General features: G+C 39.9%; 1 protein-coding gene and 1 pseudogene across 1 annotated transcript; one reads left to right on the forward strand and one right to left on the reverse strand.

Moving 5' to 3' along the window:
* Positions 1-4,089: 4,089 nt before the first annotated feature.
* Positions 4,090-17,385, forward strand: LOC104586224 (thioredoxin Y1, chloroplastic-like). Its single transcript, XM_010243383.3, has 4 exons — positions 4,090-4,465; positions 15,665-15,753; positions 16,184-16,361; positions 16,873-17,385. Exons 1-4 carry the CDS (start codon positions 4,286-4,288, stop codon positions 16,936-16,938), a joined length of 513 nt encoding a protein of 170 aa, XP_010241685.1. The 5' UTR covers positions 4,090-4,285; the 3' UTR covers positions 16,939-17,385.
* Positions 7,299-15,658, reverse strand: LOC148803550 (ubiquitin-ribosomal protein eS31 fusion protein-like; annotated as a pseudogene).
* Positions 17,386-17,586: the final 201 nt, after the last annotated feature.

Consider the following 17,586-nt stretch of genomic DNA (forward strand, 5'->3'; position numbering starts at 1 on the left):
CTTCTTTCCCACCACCGCCGTTGTTGAAAGTGGGGGGCTCTGTAGGTTTTAATGAGAGGTGAATTTGTTGAGGGCGAATTGGCGAAGTCAGATTCCGGCAAGATTGGTTTTGCAAACTGATGGGAAAAGGAAGACAAATCGACTGACATGTGAATAGGTAGATCGAAACAGGGAATCCCTGAATTTTTGTACTTCAAAGGCCCAAAAATTCCACTCATTGAAACACAGGACCATCCCCCTCCCTATACTCCCCTTTTATATAAATATTTGCAGCCATTGAAGGTTATTGAAGGAGTTATCAGAGACTAAAAATTCATCTCATTAAAACACATATTAAAATTAAACAAAATCTGACTTTGACAGATTCACCTCCATCGGAGGACTTTGACAGAACCTCCATCTCAACATTAGTTTTGTTTGCTTGCTTTGTAGTATATATCTTTCCCTCTCTTCTCCCTGTTAAATCTTTCCCCCTTCAAATATGTTTTCGTATTGAGGAGAGAGAAAGTGTGAAGAAAAGACTCATGAAACGAGACCTCTCGTTGTCATTGTGCTGCTCTTCGTCTCCAAATCTTATTCCGATTTGGTCTCTCTCTCTCTCTCTCAATCAATGAAGATAAGTATATAAATCACGTTTTCTTCTCTCATCAACTTTTTTGCTTTATTTATTTAATTTGGTTTTCTTTTCACCTTTGGTTTGCCTGTTGCAGAGATGGTCGGTTGATTGGTCTTGGAGGACTGAATTTTTCAAAGTGGAAGCCCTATTGATTGTTCCTGGTTTGGTAGGGATTGTTGTCAAAGTTTGTGTTTACTCGAATTGGATCGATCTATGAGAGTTTCGATCTTTTTGGCGGCGTCGGTTGATCTCAGAGGACGTAGAGATGTCTTCTCTTAGCAGAGAACTTGTGTTTATGATACTTTAGTTCCTCGAAGAGGAGAAATGCAAGGAAACCATTCACAAGTATGGGAATATATATATCTTCTCTTCTTTTATTTTGGTTGTTTATCTGGTTTTGGAAGCTTGAATTTACTAAAAGATATTAATTTAATAGTTATTAATTTTTTATTGCTCCACGGTCTTTGTTACTATTTTCATTATTGTTTTAACTCTTAATAATTTATTTTTAATTTACAAATTGATATGTATTTTTCAATTTTATTCTCATTTCAATAAATTATTTTTATGAAATAATGTAGATTGAACTCAAAATTACCAAAATTTACTACTTTAGGGGTAAAATAGTAAAATCAATGAATTTCAGATGCTCAGGTTTGATCCAACACAAACAAACTTCTTTATTCAGAGCCTCTAAAAAGTCAAAAAGCAATTATGGTTCTTTTTAGATTTCACACTTTTAATATCTTTTTAACCTTTTAGATTTCAGATTTATTAAACTCCACCTTAGTCATTTCACATGTTTTCCTACCATTCCTTACTAGTCATCTAATTTGCATTAGCTAATCAACTCTTTTTTCTTATTCATTTGTTATTATAGTCTTTGTGACCTATCATTTCTTTAGTTTGTTCATTAATATAGTCCTTTTTTTATCTCTCACTCGTTTTCTTAACTGGTTTTCTCTTTTGGCATGTTATGGTAGAGTAGATCATTTGCATATTTTGAGTCTAACTTAATGGTTTTTTCTAGATCTATTTTAACTTAGCCCATTCATTTGCTTATTTGTATATCTTAGCATGACTCTTTAATTGTAAGTTTACTTTATTACTATTATTTTTTTTATTTGTGCAATTCCAATAATTTCAAAAGCCAAAAAAATTGTTAAACAATCCTTGGAACATTGGTGAAGTAGAGGCTGGTTCAACCGGGAGTGTGTGGGGTGCTTAACACCTACCCACACCGTACATTGGTCCCCGAACCCTAAGAATCTCATCCCCATTGGGCAATGAGTCACCAAGAAAGAAAAATGTTTTTCTTGAAAAATCTCATGTTTTCCTAAATTCCCAATTCCAAAAATTTAGGTGGCGACTCCAAACTCCATATCCAAATCCATCCCCCCCCTCCGGGTTGGGTAGCCACACCAACAACAACGCCACTCAACTTCCCCCATATTTGTGGTGATTTATCACTGTTCTTTTCTGTTCATATCCATACTCATCCTTCTCGTTCCATCGACATTTCTCACCATTACAGGCTTCTTTGGATCTAATGATGCGCGATCCGGTTGCCCCCTCTTGGAAGGCAACTCGGATGTCGGACTAGCTACGTGGCCAGGTCAAACTACAAGGCAAGCGATCAGAGTGTTTCGAGGTGCTTTACCCAATGTGGGCACTCTAATGCTTAAATTAGTGAAGGAGATTTAAGAGAATTGATAGCTTAAGAGTAATAAAGTGTGAGAGCTAAATCACGCATACCTTGTGAGGCTAGAGGCGAAGCCTTTATATAGAAACAAGCTGCCGTGGGCCTCATGATACGTATATGGGATCATCGGCCCGCCTAATCCGGAGTTAGTTTCACACCCAAAGATGGACTCCAAGTAAATTGATAAGACTTATCCAGGTCCGTCCGATTTGAGTGGGATAGAGATAAAATCCGTTGACATGCACTATACTCCCAAGAAGATCGGAAGCAACTGGCTTACTTCTAGAAGGAGACTACATGATACCTCAATAGATCGGTGAGCTACTTGGGCCTTGGTCTTAGTTGAATGATCCGAGGTGCCCGAGGTGATGGGTGAGATATCCGAGATTGCTGAAATGTCACCATGTTACTGCATGGGTCCACATGTCATAGGATCTTCGGTCAATTCCCACATATCCGAGATCTGCTATCTCCCCCGTATGACACGGAAATATCGTAGCAATGAACAGTCTCTATTGGCGTCTGAGCTTTGATCACCGAACACGGAGATTGTAACCTGAGTCTAGATTGTGCTATTCCATCTAGATCTCTATTGGCGTCTGCGGTCCGCCCCAATTGCAAACACCATGGCAGAAAGGTAAGTTGGGTTCTCTGATCAAATCAATATTCTGTACCATCGAAAACTCACTTCCAAAGCATCCCAGTTTTCTTGATTAGATTAAAGCTTGGGCGTCGAAAACTCACTCACTTCCAAAGCATCCCAATTGCAAACACCACGGAGATTGTAACCTGACCTTTCTTTGCTCCACAGAAATCCCGGTGGAGTGGTTCAATCTCAATTGGATTTGGAATAACCAAAACCTCACACCGGAAGACGTTTCGATGGTTGCCATCGGCGTGCATTCAACATACTTTCACTTCCACTCCACAACCTGTGAAGCGGATTCTATGATTTCTGTATTCATTCTTAAGGCCGCAGCAGAAGGGTAATTTTGAATATTTTCAAAAATTAACCAAGACTTATTATACACATTCTGAAAATTCGAATTTTGAAGTACCGGGATTAATTGACTTAAAGACAATCCCTAAAGTTTACGGTATTAGTCAGATTTTTTTTTTTTTAAGTTGTTTTCATGGAATATGCATTTGTCGGTTTTCTTAACCTTGGGCTATTTTTTGGAATCAAACCAGTATTATCAATTTTTGAAAAATTGTAAATCAAAACTGAACCGAAATCAATTGGTTAAATGATTGATCGGTTTCGTTTTTGACTGATTTGGTTCTTTAGTTTTCCAGTCTTTTTATGTTATAAAAAATGTAATAATATAAATAAACACTATAATTATAGTGAAAACCCGTACGGTACACATAATCTATCAAGAGAAAGTGCCAAATTTCATAACTAATAAAGAAATATAATACTGTTTAAAATAATTAAATCTTTATTTTAATAATTTGTTATAAAAATATTTTACTAATTTATTAATTTAGTAAGTTGGATTAATTATATTAATGTTTTTAAGAATTAATTATATAAATTTAGTAATTTATTGTGTACTACTTTGTTGATCTCTTAGCAATACCCCTAATTATATTGGGCTAACTTCCACGAGACAGCATTTTTTCAGTCTAAGGACAAAAAAAGATGTCTATGAAACATTAAATATCACGGCCGTTGGATTAGAAGAATGTGAAAATCAACGGTCCGAACTATGTCGTTATTTCTACTTTAAGTTGGTGCCCCAGTCATCATATCACTATCCTCGTGCAAAATCACTAGATACTAAAATACGAGGTGAGCCACGTTCTCAACTTCCTCACGCGTGACGCAACGGGTCTCATTCCCATTTCTCGGTGCTTTTCTTTCTCTCCTGTTAGTGAACAGAGAGCTCCCTTACATCCAGCGGAAGATTTTTCGATTTCGATTTCTTCCTCTTGGGATTATCCGAGGAGCCCCAGCAAACCAAATGGCGGTTTCAGTATCAACAGCAACTCTCCTTTCACTGCAATTGCAATTGGAGCGCTCCACTGGTTTCGCTTCTCTTAAGTTTTCTGCTTCCACTTCACTTCGATTTCCACTACAGCTTCAGCGCCTCCAAACGGGAAAACCGAAGATTTTCTCTCCTGGGCGTCAATTGCTTCCTCGTGTGAGTGCTTCTTGTTCTCTGTATAGCTTTTTCTATGTTTATGTCTATTTGGGGTTAGCGTTGGTATTTTATTCGTTAAGGTATATATCATTTTTTTTTCTGTTCTGATATAAATTACTGTTAGGAACTGTTTCTATGGTACTGTCTACATGGCTAATTGAATCGTGAATATGAAATTTGGGTTTCTTTCTCCATAAATAGTTCTTAGATTTATAGCATTACTCTATTGGCAAGTTTGACGTTTAAACAAGATGGGTAGTGCCCAATTTGGTTGGTTAATGTTATAAACGTTTCTCTTTCCGGGTAAGAATATTATTTAAGTCATTGACACTGCGGAAATTGGTTGCATAAGTGTTGAATACTAAGCAAGTTTCACATAGGTTGGACATGATAACTGAAGGGTAATTTGTGCTCTGTTGATTGCATAGTTACATTCTTAGTCATCAGAACAAACAGGAACCAGACATAAGACTAGATTTGAAAACCCTAATCCCCGGGCACTTAAATTTTTTGCAAAATATATACTTCTTATAAATTTGACTTGTATGAGCCTTACACATACAGTCAATGAAGAAGTATCTTAGCACACTGCACTGTCAGAACTTAGATGAAATGCGTGATTTAGAGATAGAAAATAATTTTCACCCTACATGGCACTACAAGCATAGGATTTTCTGCTGCACAGGCTTAATCATCTGAATTTTCACAGCTATGCCCTCATTTCTGTTTCTTGTATTGTTTCTTTTTGTGGTCCATGGTATCCAGGTATCTGTGCATGCCTAGCATACCAGTAACAGACCTGATATTACCTGATATGACACCAGATGCTGCATAGAACTTCTGTAGAAAAACTTATATTGTTGACATTTTTAAAGTGTGTAAACGGTGTGTTTTAACAAATTATATCATAAAATATCTACATATGTTAGAAGCTTAATTAAATTTGGCAAAATATAAGTATTGAAAAATGAAAATTGGCTTAAAAAGCTAGATGTAAGAGCATAATATTATCATATTAAATAGGGCACTCGTATCTGCATCTATGTCTTAGTCTTAGATCTTAGGAGATGGCAATTTGCATTTCAGTTCCCCTATGTCTATGTTAGTATTCATCATATTCATATCTGGGCATCATGGTTTGTGGTAACTATTAGGGAGATTGAAGTTCCATTCTTTTCCGTGTGAGTGTGTAGATAATGAGAAAAGTTTATTAGAGTGAAGCAAAGGCTAAAAATATGGAATATCAATGTTTTGGAAACCAAGCGGCACATCAGACTGCAATGCATAGAGGTGCAACTCGGGTTGACCTGAGTTACCATTGTACACTACTTTGGACTCAGGCCTTTGGGCCTGGTCCATTCAAATTTTGACAAAAGCCCAACCCGGGCCTGCCCAAGTTTCACCCCTAGCAATGGGGCCTAGGTTTTTTCTTTTACCAGTTCAACTGGCTATTTAACCTTAGGCTCCATTTGGGAAGAGTGCAAATGTTGGTTCGGTGCACATATGCACTTTGGTTCAGTTTTGTTGGTGTTTGGTAAGAATGCATTTATGTACTGAAAGTGATAGATTTCACAAATTTCAAGGCATGCTTGCATCCAAAATGAGAGCAAAAATTGCATCCAAAAAATGATGGCAAACTTTGCAATCAAATTTGATCGATGTTAAAAAGGTATACTTCAATCTTGGGATTTGTGTTTGCACCCATTACAACTGAAAATCGTTTGGCAAGAAAGTAATTTTATCAATGCAAAACTAAACTAACTTTCCATTTGCATGGACCATAATGCACTCTACATGTTTGTATTTTCACTCTTCCCAAATGGAGCCTTAAGAATCCTAGTTTTCACTGAACTGTGAAGGAGTCTGGTTCAGGTTAAATTGATTGGAAATAACCTGTCCAGCCTGATTTTCAAAACATTGCTGAGTACAAGTCCCCCTAGGAGAGTGGATAGGAGTTCTAAATCTCTACTAGAAGGGGCAGATGAAAGACAACTAATCATTCAATACAAAAAGAAATTCTCAATAACTCCCCAATACCTATCCAAGACTCCAAAGTGTGATGACTCAATACAACTCAGCCCCTCTTCTCCCCTCCCCCCCCACAAAAAAAAAAAAATCTGAACCAAACTTTTGGAGAGTATGTCCACTTCAAGCCCTGAAGCAAAGCTGATGAGGGCGGATTTGGCCCTCCAATGACATTGTGACACATGGCATCCCGAAACAGCTGGATGACACCCAAACACCACCTAGGCGATGATTTGGAGTCCCAGATCGTAGTTCGTCTTCACCCGACCTGGCGACCTGCCTTTACCACTAACCTAGCGACTTCGACCACAACTTAGGTCGGCTAGGAGCACCTCGTCTAGGGTCGACCTGTAGCACATCGTCACTGGCCAATGTGACCTCAACGTGAGGAACAACCTCCCTCGAGGGCTTGTTGACCTGACTGAGGTCTAGGAGGCGACCTGCGAGTTGTGCTCGTTGACAAATTTGGTATGCATACCCCGACACTCCCAAGTTTCTCGGAAGTTGGCCCACGTACCGAGTGTTCCGGAGGATGGCCAACGTGCATGGCGGTTACCTCCAACGATCTCAGACCGGTTAGGCGACCTCCTGGAAATCTCGAATGCGATGTGTGAAGCCCACGCCAAACAAAGCCTATATAAAGGCACCAACCCCAATGACACGAAAAGGTACGTGCGGTTTAGTGCATTCTAGCTCTCCTTGTTCTCAAACTCTCAGCTCGCATATACTATTACTGACTTAAGCATCGGAGCAACCTCGTCGGGTTAGCCACTCCGGGTTCTCTAATACCTCCCTTTCTTTGCAGTTCGAGCGACCTACTTGGCAACAGGCGTCCAAGCTACCCTACAGCTAGGAGCATCCAGATCGTGCACCATCAATTGGCACCGTCTGTGGGAAACACTACAAGAAGCTAAGTTCTCACCTTCTAAAAGGCTAAGTCCTCATCTTCCAGAAAACTAAAGATCTCACCTTTTAGAAATTAAATTTCTCACTTTCTAATTTCCATTTTTATGAACTCAAAGGAACTTTTGAGCAACATCAACACCCAACACGAATACCGATTATTGGGGGGCAAAAACATCTATGATGAACCTAGAGAACTCCCCTGTGACAATCAAACAAGTTCAGGCCGAACCCAGCATCCCCAGTGCCCCAGATAAATACCCCGCTACTACATGCGAACACCCCTCCCCGCAGTAGAGCCATCAGTAGTTCCCGCCGGGATTGAAGCGCGGCAGTTCCATGAGATGAAGCATGAATTTCCAGATGTGAGCGTGGGAGCAACTCGACGTATGCGTGTCGATGCATAATAGGCAACAACAGAACGACCTTAACAATCAGTAGTCTGGTGACAGGCACCTCGGAGTAAGGCTGTCTCCCCAGGTCAAGCCAGTCATGGTTCTCGCAGGAAGTTGATAGCCAACAGACTAAGCAGCTCTACCGACTTTATTTCAGCCCGGATAAGCCTCACCAGTCCTCTTCGCGAGGTCTCCCCTACAGATTGAACCCTTCGTGGCTCCCGCGGGAGTTAGAGGCCTACAAACTATGCGAACACCCTTGCGGGTCGAGCCCTTCAAGGCTCCTGAGCGAGTTGGCGACCTACAGTTAGTAGAACTGCCCCCGAAGGTCGAGTTCCCTGTGGCTTCTCGTAGGAGTGGACGACCAGCGTCATTACAAAGCTGATGCAGCGCAGCCATGGCTCCGAACTTCCGACTCACACTGACAACAACATTATGCCCTCGCAAGGGGGGGCAGAACATGTACGCCGTGGTCTTGCAAGCACTCATCCAGGAAGATAATCCCATGGGATGACGTAGAAGCAACCATATGAGAAGTTACTACAGAATGACCACCCGCTTAGGCGGAAAGGTCAGGCCATACATCGTCAGCTAAATAAGGATAAGGAGAGTGGACCGCGAGTCGCTCTCAGAAGTTAAGGGCTAAAGTGCCGAGTTGATAAAAGACCTCGACACCACATGAGACCTAGTCGCTTCTTCGGCATGGGCAAGACCAAGGATAAGGAGAGAGGACTATAAGTCACTCCATGAGCCTAAGGGCTATGGTTGACAAAAGACCTCGGCACAATACAAGACGCAGTCGCCTCTTCGGCAATGGCAGATAAGTCCTAGTCGCCTCTTCGGCATAGGCATGCTAAGTCCCAATCGCCTCTTCGGCATGGGCAGATAAGTCCTAGTCGCCTCTTCGGCATAGACGTGCTAAGACCTAGTTGCCTCTTCGGCATGGGCAAAATCAAGGATAAGGAGAGTGGACCGCGAGTCGCTCCCAGAGCCTAAGGGCTAAGGTGCCAAGCTGATAAAAGACCTCGGCTTCACATAAGACCCAGTCGCCTCTTTTGCATGGGCAAAATAAAAAGCAGTTCGCATTCAACATGAGAAAGAAAACAAAGGAGAGACTAGATCGCTTTCAACACCATGACAGACACAAACTTAGTCGATCTCTTCACAGTAGACCTCCACCCGGTTTCAGGCTCCACATCGAACTCGTTGGCTACTCTTTTGAGAACCAGCTTGAAGGATGCTGCGTCAAAGTCTACCTAGGTGGAGCGACCTAATAAAGCAGTCACACAGAACCCCCTCTTGATGATGGCATGATAAACTTCGCTCTTGGGGTAATGGTTGGATTGCAGAACCCCTTGACGGTTCCATCCCTAATAAGGTAGATGTCCTTGGGGTACCTGCTCCACCTCTCCTCGAGCGGATGAATTCGCTCTCGTGCCCCGATAATCAAGACGGCGAGGTCCTGCGTAAGGCTGCAAACACTTGGACTCTTCCGACTTGAGAAGCAAATTGGACCAATGCTTACGATTACAAGCTTATCGAATCAGTCATTCCGGGCCAAAAGGAGCGATCTACTCCCTTCGCTGAGCTACTTTTAGCTCGGGAGTGGGGGGCAATTGATGAGAGCGGATTTGGCCCTCCAATGACATTGTGACACATGGCATCTCGAAACAGCTGGACGACACCCAGACGCCACCTAGGCGATGATTTGGAGTCCCAGATCGTAGTTCGTCTTCGCCTCGACCTGGCGACCTGCCTTTACCGCCGACCTAGCGACTTTAACCACAACTTAGGCCGGCTAGGAGCACCTCGTCTAGGGCCGACTTGTAGCACCTCGGCACTGGCCAGTGTGACCTCGACGCGAGGAGCGACCTCCCTTGAGGGCTTGCTAACCTGACTGAGGTCCAAGAGGCAACCTACGAGTTGTGCTCACTGACAAATTTGGTATGCATATCCTGACACTCCCAAGTTTCTCGGAAGTTGGCCCACGTATCGAGTGTTCTGGAGGATGGCCAACGTGCGTGGCGGTTACCTCCGGGGATCTCGGACCGGTTAGGCAACCTCCCGAAAATCTCGGATGCGGTGCGTGAAGCCCACGCCAAACAAAGCCTATATAAAGGCACCAACCCCAATGACACGAAAAAGTACGCGCGATTTAGTGCGTTCTATCTCTCGTTCTCAAACTCTCAGCTTGCATATACTATTACTGACTTAAGCATCAGAGTGACCTCGTCGGGTTAGCCACCCCGGGTTCTCTAATACCTCCCTTTATTTGCAGTTCGAGAGACCTACTTGGCAACAGGCATCCGAGCTACCCTACAGCTAGGAGCTTCCAAATCGCGCACCATAAAAAGCCAACACCTTGGCTTTACCAAAAGTCTCCCTAACCAAGAGGTCCCATGTATACAAACCTAATAAACTCCCATTCCCCTAATGCACCTCTCTTTCCAAATGGTCCAAGATCCCCAACTCCAAAGAACTTACATTTTCATTCTTGTTGTTTTCATCAAAGGTAGCTTGAATGAAATTCTAATAATGTTCTCCTTCCAGTGAACTTGAAAAATAGTAAATTGGATATCTTTTTCACAGCAATTCACCAAGTAGAATTGATTTCTTTTCCTAAGATGAAGTGCACTTGAAAAAAATATTGCCAAAAGAGGTAGGCTTGTTATGGATAACCAAGCTATTCATTCAGATAGTGGAGAAAAGAAGATGACTGATGATTAAAGAAATATCGGTATGGTGCCTATATTTAAGAACAAAGGTGATTTACAAAGTTGTAATAACTATCGGGGATTAAACTTATGAACCACACTATGAAAGTTTAGGAGAGGATAATTAAACAAAGATTATTACTTGAAATAAGTGTATCAAAGAACTAGTTTGGATTTATGCTAGAGAGATCAACCGTGGAAGCTATATTTCTTTTGAGACAATTGATAGAAAAGTTCAGAGAGACCCAAGACATGCTCCTTCGTCTTCTTGAAAATATTTTCTTGTACCCTGCAAAGGAAGACACTAGAATTTGGACCCCTACCCCCTCGGGCTCTTTCTTTAAAGTCTTAACCCAGCCATCCAGCCCCATAGGCCCTCCTTTCCCTATCAAAGAGATTTGGTGTAAGCCAATTCCTCCTAAAGTTGGGAGTTTTTATTGGGAAACTTTTCTGGAAAGAATCAACACCAGTTACCTGCTTCAATAAAAGAGACCCAAACCCAGTCGAATTGACTAAACATATTTAGGAGGAAGTCCATGTTAGGGTCTTAAATTCTTAGTGACCTGCTCAGTTGGTTAAGGACATGGATCTTCACCAAGGCTCAACACTTTAGCCCTTATCTATTTGCACTGATCATAGATGAATTGACTAAACATATTTAGGAGGAAGTTTCATGGTGCATGTTGTTTTCATATGACATTGTTTTAATTGATGAAACTAATGAAGGATTAAATGCAAATTTAAGCTTATGGACAAATCCTCAGAAACAAGAGGTTTTAAAATAAGTAGGAGTGTAGGACTAAAAAAGAATATATGACATGTAAAATTAGTAATAATAAATCAAGATCCACTTAGGATTGGAGACCAAGAGATAACTTAATGTGACAATTTCTGGTACCTTGGTTCAATAATTCATAATGAGGGAGAGATTGAGGAGGATGCCACCCAAAGAATGGGAAAAATGGGCAAGATGGGCAAGATGGGCAAAATTGGCAAAATGGAGGGGTGCATCTGGGCTTTTATGTGATAAGCAAATACCACTTAGATTAAAAGGAAAATTCTATAAAACTGTTGTAAGGCCAGCTATGTTATATGGAGCAAAGTGTTGGGCAGTCAAGAAACATGTCCAGAAAATGAATGTGGCAGGAATGCGAATGCTAAGATGGAGTAGAAAAACTAGAAATGATAGGATTAGGAATGAAGTTATTTATAGGAACCTAGGAGTAGCTCCAATAGGTGATCAAATGAGAGAGAGAGTAGACTAAGATGGTTTGGGCATGCGCATAGAAGACCACCAACTGCACCAGTTAGAAGAAGTGTATTGTTACACATTGAAGGGGCTAAAAGAGCTTGGGGTAGACCAAAAAGGACATGGGTAGTAAGAAATGATTTAAGCACTAATCGTTTAACAGTGAAATAGAACAGATTGGCGAAACAGGATTCATGTAACAGACCCCATATAGTTGGGATAAGGCATGGATGATGATGATGTCCCTGAGGGATGGATCACAATGCTCTTAAACCTTAAGGCTAAAAAGAGTTGCATTATTTTGTAATTTGAATTAGGAAGAGCATCATCACAAATTATGTCCCTGAGCTGAAACAACATGGTTATATTTACATGGACATCATGGTAAGGAAGGTAAAAAGCTAACCATTCAAAGAAAAGAACCATAATGACATGGAGGGATGGAGACAAAAAGCACATGAAATTGAAAATGTATTGAACTTGTTATATGATATGAGTGGTACTCCATCAACTTTGTTGTACAGGAGTAACAAAACATTGAGATAGACTTGACTTGCAACTGTAGCCCCCTAATATGAGTAGAAAAAGAAAGTGTTGTTGGGAAGAGATATTGTTTAGAGAATGAGGTTCTACTTGATTTTGGGAATTCCAGAAATGTAGATAGTGAAACGCTGACATGATGGTATCCTATGCTTGGGGCAGGATAAGTTGGCTTTGACAATGTTGGAAGTTAGCAGATCCAATACTCTGCTAATGAATCCAATATTTTCAAGATTTATTATTTATATTGACATGACTAATTATCCTTTTGATTTAGTAATTTTGCTTTTCTTAATTTTAGTAAGTCTTTTATTGTCTACTTTCACATTTGCTGTCAACTTGCATATGATTGTTTACAGGTCCTGACTTGTGGCATTATAAATTGTGATTATGATTTATAAAATGATCTTCTTTATGACTTATATGACCTTTATGAACTAAAAAACAGTTTTTATTGGATAAAATCCCTAACTTTCAGACTTCTCGGTATGATCAATATGAACTACTAGTGTTGAACTATAGTTTTACTTCCCTTCCTTTTTAAATACGTAAACTACTCTTGCAGTTTAGCAAATAGATAAGAAGTTACCCTACTGTTTGCATAATCACTTAAAGTACCCTTAGCTTTTCTAACAATGGCCAGAGTCACCCCTTACTGTCAGTTTTCCGTTAATATCTGCTAGCATGTAATGCCACATGACATTTTAGTTTTTCAAAATTCCTAAACTACCCTTTATGGTCAAAAATACCCTTTGGCCTTTAATGACAACTTCTCTTCAATATTTTGGACAAAGACACCCCCTACTCACCCACCTGTTTTCCTTCAGAGCTGCGTCAGAGTGGCTATGATGATGGCAAACAGAAGAACTCAACGTTGGCTTTGCTCTGGTTTGGCAAACACAAAACTGGTTCAGTAATACATCAGAGACTTTCTGAATAAAAAACACGAGCACCAAAGAAAGTCTGAGAACTATCCAAGTACAAAAATTTCATCTTAACAAAGAACAAAGATGAAGGTGATGGGTGTGCGGTTGATCGCCATGACCGTCAATAACACGGCGACGCCAGAACCCAACAAATGCCCAGTGAAGACTATCTTATACGATGACCCATTATCAACTCACCCACAACTTCTTTAACATCTCAGATTCCTGATTCAACAACCAAATCATCGATTTCAATAACCCATGATTTACATACACGCCATTGAACATCTGCATTCCCATTTTTTTGGTCTATATAAATGTTTAAAGTCTTGTAATTAAACCATCAAATCTGGCATCAAGTACATAAGAACAACAATTCTAAACAAATCCCAGAATGCACTCTTATCCAATAACCAAATTTCCAATTACAAAATCCATGAGTTCTTAAAAAACTAATGGATGCATAAACCTACCGCAAATAACTTTTAATCACCTCCGGCCTTCTGATAAACGTAAGTCAACCCACACTTTCCACAGTAGTGTCTACCGAAATGGTTAGCCATAAAAATCCTAGCCCCACACTCCTGATTCGGGCACTCTTTCCTCAGCTTTTGAACCTTGCTCGAGTCCTCAACCTCGTTGAACTGCAACAGATCAAACTTTTTTTGCTCCTCTGGGTCAGAGAACCAAGTAGAGCGTAGGTTCCTTCTGGATGTTGTAATCGGCCAGTGGCCATCCTTGAGCTTCTTTCCCGTGAAGCTAAGGCATTGCTGATCCGGAGGATTGTCCTCTTTGTCTTGGATCTTTGCCTTCACCTTGTCAATGGTGCCTGAGGATTCAACCTCCAGGATTATGGTCTTCCCTGTTAGGGTTTTTATGAAGATCTGCATGGCTACAAATCGGTTGAGACCAAAGGAGAAACAATCCCCAATCTGAAAGAAGGGATGGAAGATCTTGCATTCCCAATTTATTATCAAGCAAGAGCTTGTAATCACTCTCATTGACAAGATTCAAACCTCTAATGGCGAGAATGATTTCACAATGCTTGTAATCACGCCCTAGGTCTGCTTGTATGTGACACGCTTCACGGTTTTGTGGGACACATGGCGAAAGTGGATTGTTTTATGGGGATGGAGTGAGAGGCTGAGCTCTGCTGAGTTTGGGAAGGTCTGGGAGCTTCTCATCACTTTAGAGAATAGATGAGCCAGTGGATTTGAATTTGACATCCTTTAATGTGGTCGGTGGGACGGAGAACACTGGGTGTTAGGTCTGGATCTGGTACAGAGGCCGAGAAATTATTGTCAGGATTTTCCATGGTTGCCTTCTCTGATGTGTTTTACTCTTGGCGGTGAAAATGCAACTTCAGATCCGGGCTTGTATAGTTAAGTTAAATCTATAAGGGAATAAAAGACATTTTATCCTCATAGTGATTTCAGGTTCTTTAGCTCTTTACTTAACAGAAGCAATATCATCATTTTATCTTTTCCGTCAATATTTAATGGTTTTGTCCATTGTTAGAAAAGCTAGGGGTACTTTAAGTGATTTTGCAAACAGTAGGGTAACTTCTTGTCTATTTGCTAAACCATAAGGGTAGTTTAAGTATTTAACCCTTTTTTTTTCTGAAACTTCATTGGGGCTTTGCAGCTTGCTTTATTTCCTCTTGATGATTTTGCACTCCTTTTTAAAATTTTATTGGAGGAAAAAGAAATGGAGAAAACTTGATTAACTCAAATGACTACTCAAGTGAGATTTGGGCCAACTTATATTTGTTTCTCATTCATGTCAGTTTTCAACTTGAGTTTTCTGCACAGATGCCATTCTAGAGAACCCAATCATCTGGCTTTGTTTTCCTCACTTTGTTGTAGATATCCAGCATTTTATTACAATAGAACTGATGAATCAGTAATGGCTACTTGGGCAAAATGGGGATCTTTCTCTCTCTCAAGGACATCAATAACATGGATTTATTAATGGTTTTGGATATAAGAACAAAGACAAATGTAGGGAAGGAGGTGGTGTTCTGTTTTTTCTGGAAGCTTCATGTTTTGTGGTTAGTAGTATTAGTATGTAGAAAAGAAGGCAGGATTCTCTCCCAGGCATGGTCTCTTGTTGCAGAATCAAGTAACTAACAGTTGACTGACTACAGTAGGTGAATTGACAGGGCACTGTATATGCTACCTGTCTGTTGTACATCTCTTTTTGAGTGCTTTTCCTTTTTCTTATTCTTTTGGCATCTTCAAAATTTTCTTTGTTGCTTTTGCAAACATTATGAACTGGAGAAACGAGTTATGGGATTCTACCATATTTTACATATGTAGATGAAAATATATGTAGTACTATAGTTGGGAAACTTTATATTTAAACAATATTATTTTGCACTTCCTACATAAATGTAGATGACCTTTCAAGATGAAATGTTGAACTTCCCTGTTTTGCAAATTATGCAGGTTGAAGCAAAGAAGCAGACATTTTCCTCCTTTGATGATTTGCTTGCAAATTCTGACAAACCTGTATTGGTTGATTTTTATGCAACCTGGTGAGTATTTTTTTTTTTTAGTTTGTGGAAGCATTCACCAGAACGGATGTATTTCATATAACTATATCTATACCATATTCTAAAATGCAGTTGTCCATGTCAGACTCCTCATATTGCTTCCCAATCCTTTTAGAATTTTGTGTTTTTTTTGAATTTTTAAAAATAAAAATTAAATATGGAGCATTGGAGCTATTTAAGCTCATCCACAACTAATTCAGTTAAGAAACTGAATGTAACATGGGCATCTTTTTAACACCACCCCGTGCACTAGTTTATTTAGAATTAATCTATCATGTTGTTACTGTAAATAATCCTTTAATCATGTGGTGGTGCAATTTTTCTATTGTTTACTATTGCTAACTTTGTCTAGATGTTTTTTTAAGGTATGATCTTCTGAAAGTATGTTTATTAATTGGTTCATGACTTGCAGGTGTGGTCCTTGCCAGTACATGGTTCCTGTTCTCAATCAAGTTAGCAGTACGCTGAAAGATAAGATCCAAGTGGTCAAAATTGACACAGAGAAATACCCAAGCATTGCTAATCAATATAGAATTGAGGCACTACCTACATTCATCATTTTCAGAGATGGGAAGCCTTGCGATCGCTTTGTAAGTCAACTGTGTATTTCATTTTGTTTCCTGCAATAGGCATCTAGTTTTATACAAGCTTTATGTACATGCACTTCTAGTTCTGGAATTTAAGGTCTGCACCAAGCAATTTTAGTACAAAGAATCAATGCCTCATGGGATTAGTTTTTGTGTCTTGATCCATTGAATTATCTTGGAAGGTTAGATTTACAATTAAGTTGGTGCATTGATACAACAAAAACCCAATAGGTTGCAATTTTAGCGTATTTAGTCAAGGTCCACATTTGGTAAAGAAGGTTGTGATGGTGCCATCCATCAACTTTTGGATCCCTTCCTTAAAGATCTGTGCCACCTCTATAGCTAAACCACTGTTTGAGTACATGTATACCTTGCACTATGGGTATGGGCCTATGGGGATCTTATTTGTCCTTCTAATTAGTGGTGTATTGTTTTCTCAGTAAACAATTAAAGAAAATTATTGGTTCTTATTATTTTCTTCTAAATTCCTGGCAAATTTTCTGCATTTTTTCAGGAAGGTGCCTTGACTCCAGATCAGCTTATCCAACGTATTGAGACCGCATTGCAAGTTAAGCAATAGTTCATCTGGTGTGCCTTCTTGAGAAGTGTGTTCTTCAATTCCAGCTTTTAAACTTTTTTTTGTTCATCTTGTGGCAGCATATTTTAAGGGATAATAGTTTTCGCATTTTAGCTCTCGTAATAAGGCTTTGATTTGTTATTCAGCTTAGATGAGTAACCAAATGTAGACCAACATTAGGAATTTTGAGTCCCCTGTCCTTTGCATGCAAGATCTCACACATTTACACGAATATCCTGGTCGGCTGGTCCTATGAATCAAGAATCAGAAATTTGGCTGGTGACCCTTGCTACAATTGGAATGTATAGAGCCATTGTTTGTAGCTTCCATCACAATTTATCTAACTATGATTTTCCTTTTTGTGATATTTCTCAGTACTAGTGGTTATATTATTCTTATATTTATATACTTGAATCAATGAAGATCAACTTGGATGCTAGGCAAAGTGCTGAGAAATGTAGTAAATTATATCTCTACAAAATTATATTGAGCGAAGAAGGGTGAATAGATTCGTATTCCATGGAAAACCAGTCTGCATGATTGAGAGAGAGAGAGACAGAGAGAGGGAGAGAGCTATTATATATTCCGTGGAAGCATTTTCTTCATCTTTTGGTCATGCCCATATCATCTATTGAGACAGGGGAGGTGGAA

This window comes from Nelumbo nucifera, chromosome 1, assembly GCF_055504915.1.
Source record: "Nelumbo nucifera cultivar China Antique chromosome 1, China Antique-T2T, whole genome shotgun sequence".
Taxonomy (NCBI): Eukaryota; Viridiplantae; Streptophyta; class Magnoliopsida; order Proteales; family Nelumbonaceae; genus Nelumbo; species Nelumbo nucifera.

Coding starts and splice junctions, on each gene's coding strand:
- LOC104586224 (XM_010243383.3), top strand. CDS start 4,286: ATGGCGGTTTCAGTATCAACAGCAACTCTCCTTTCACTGCAATTGCAA. Junction 15,754..16,183: donor GTTGATTTTTATGCAACCTG/GTGAGTATTTTT, acceptor CATGACTTGCAG/GTGTGGTCCTTGCCAGTACA. Junction 16,362..16,872: donor GGAAGCCTTGCGATCGCTTT/GTAAGTCAACTG, acceptor GCATTTTTTCAG/GAAGGTGCCTTGACTCCAGA.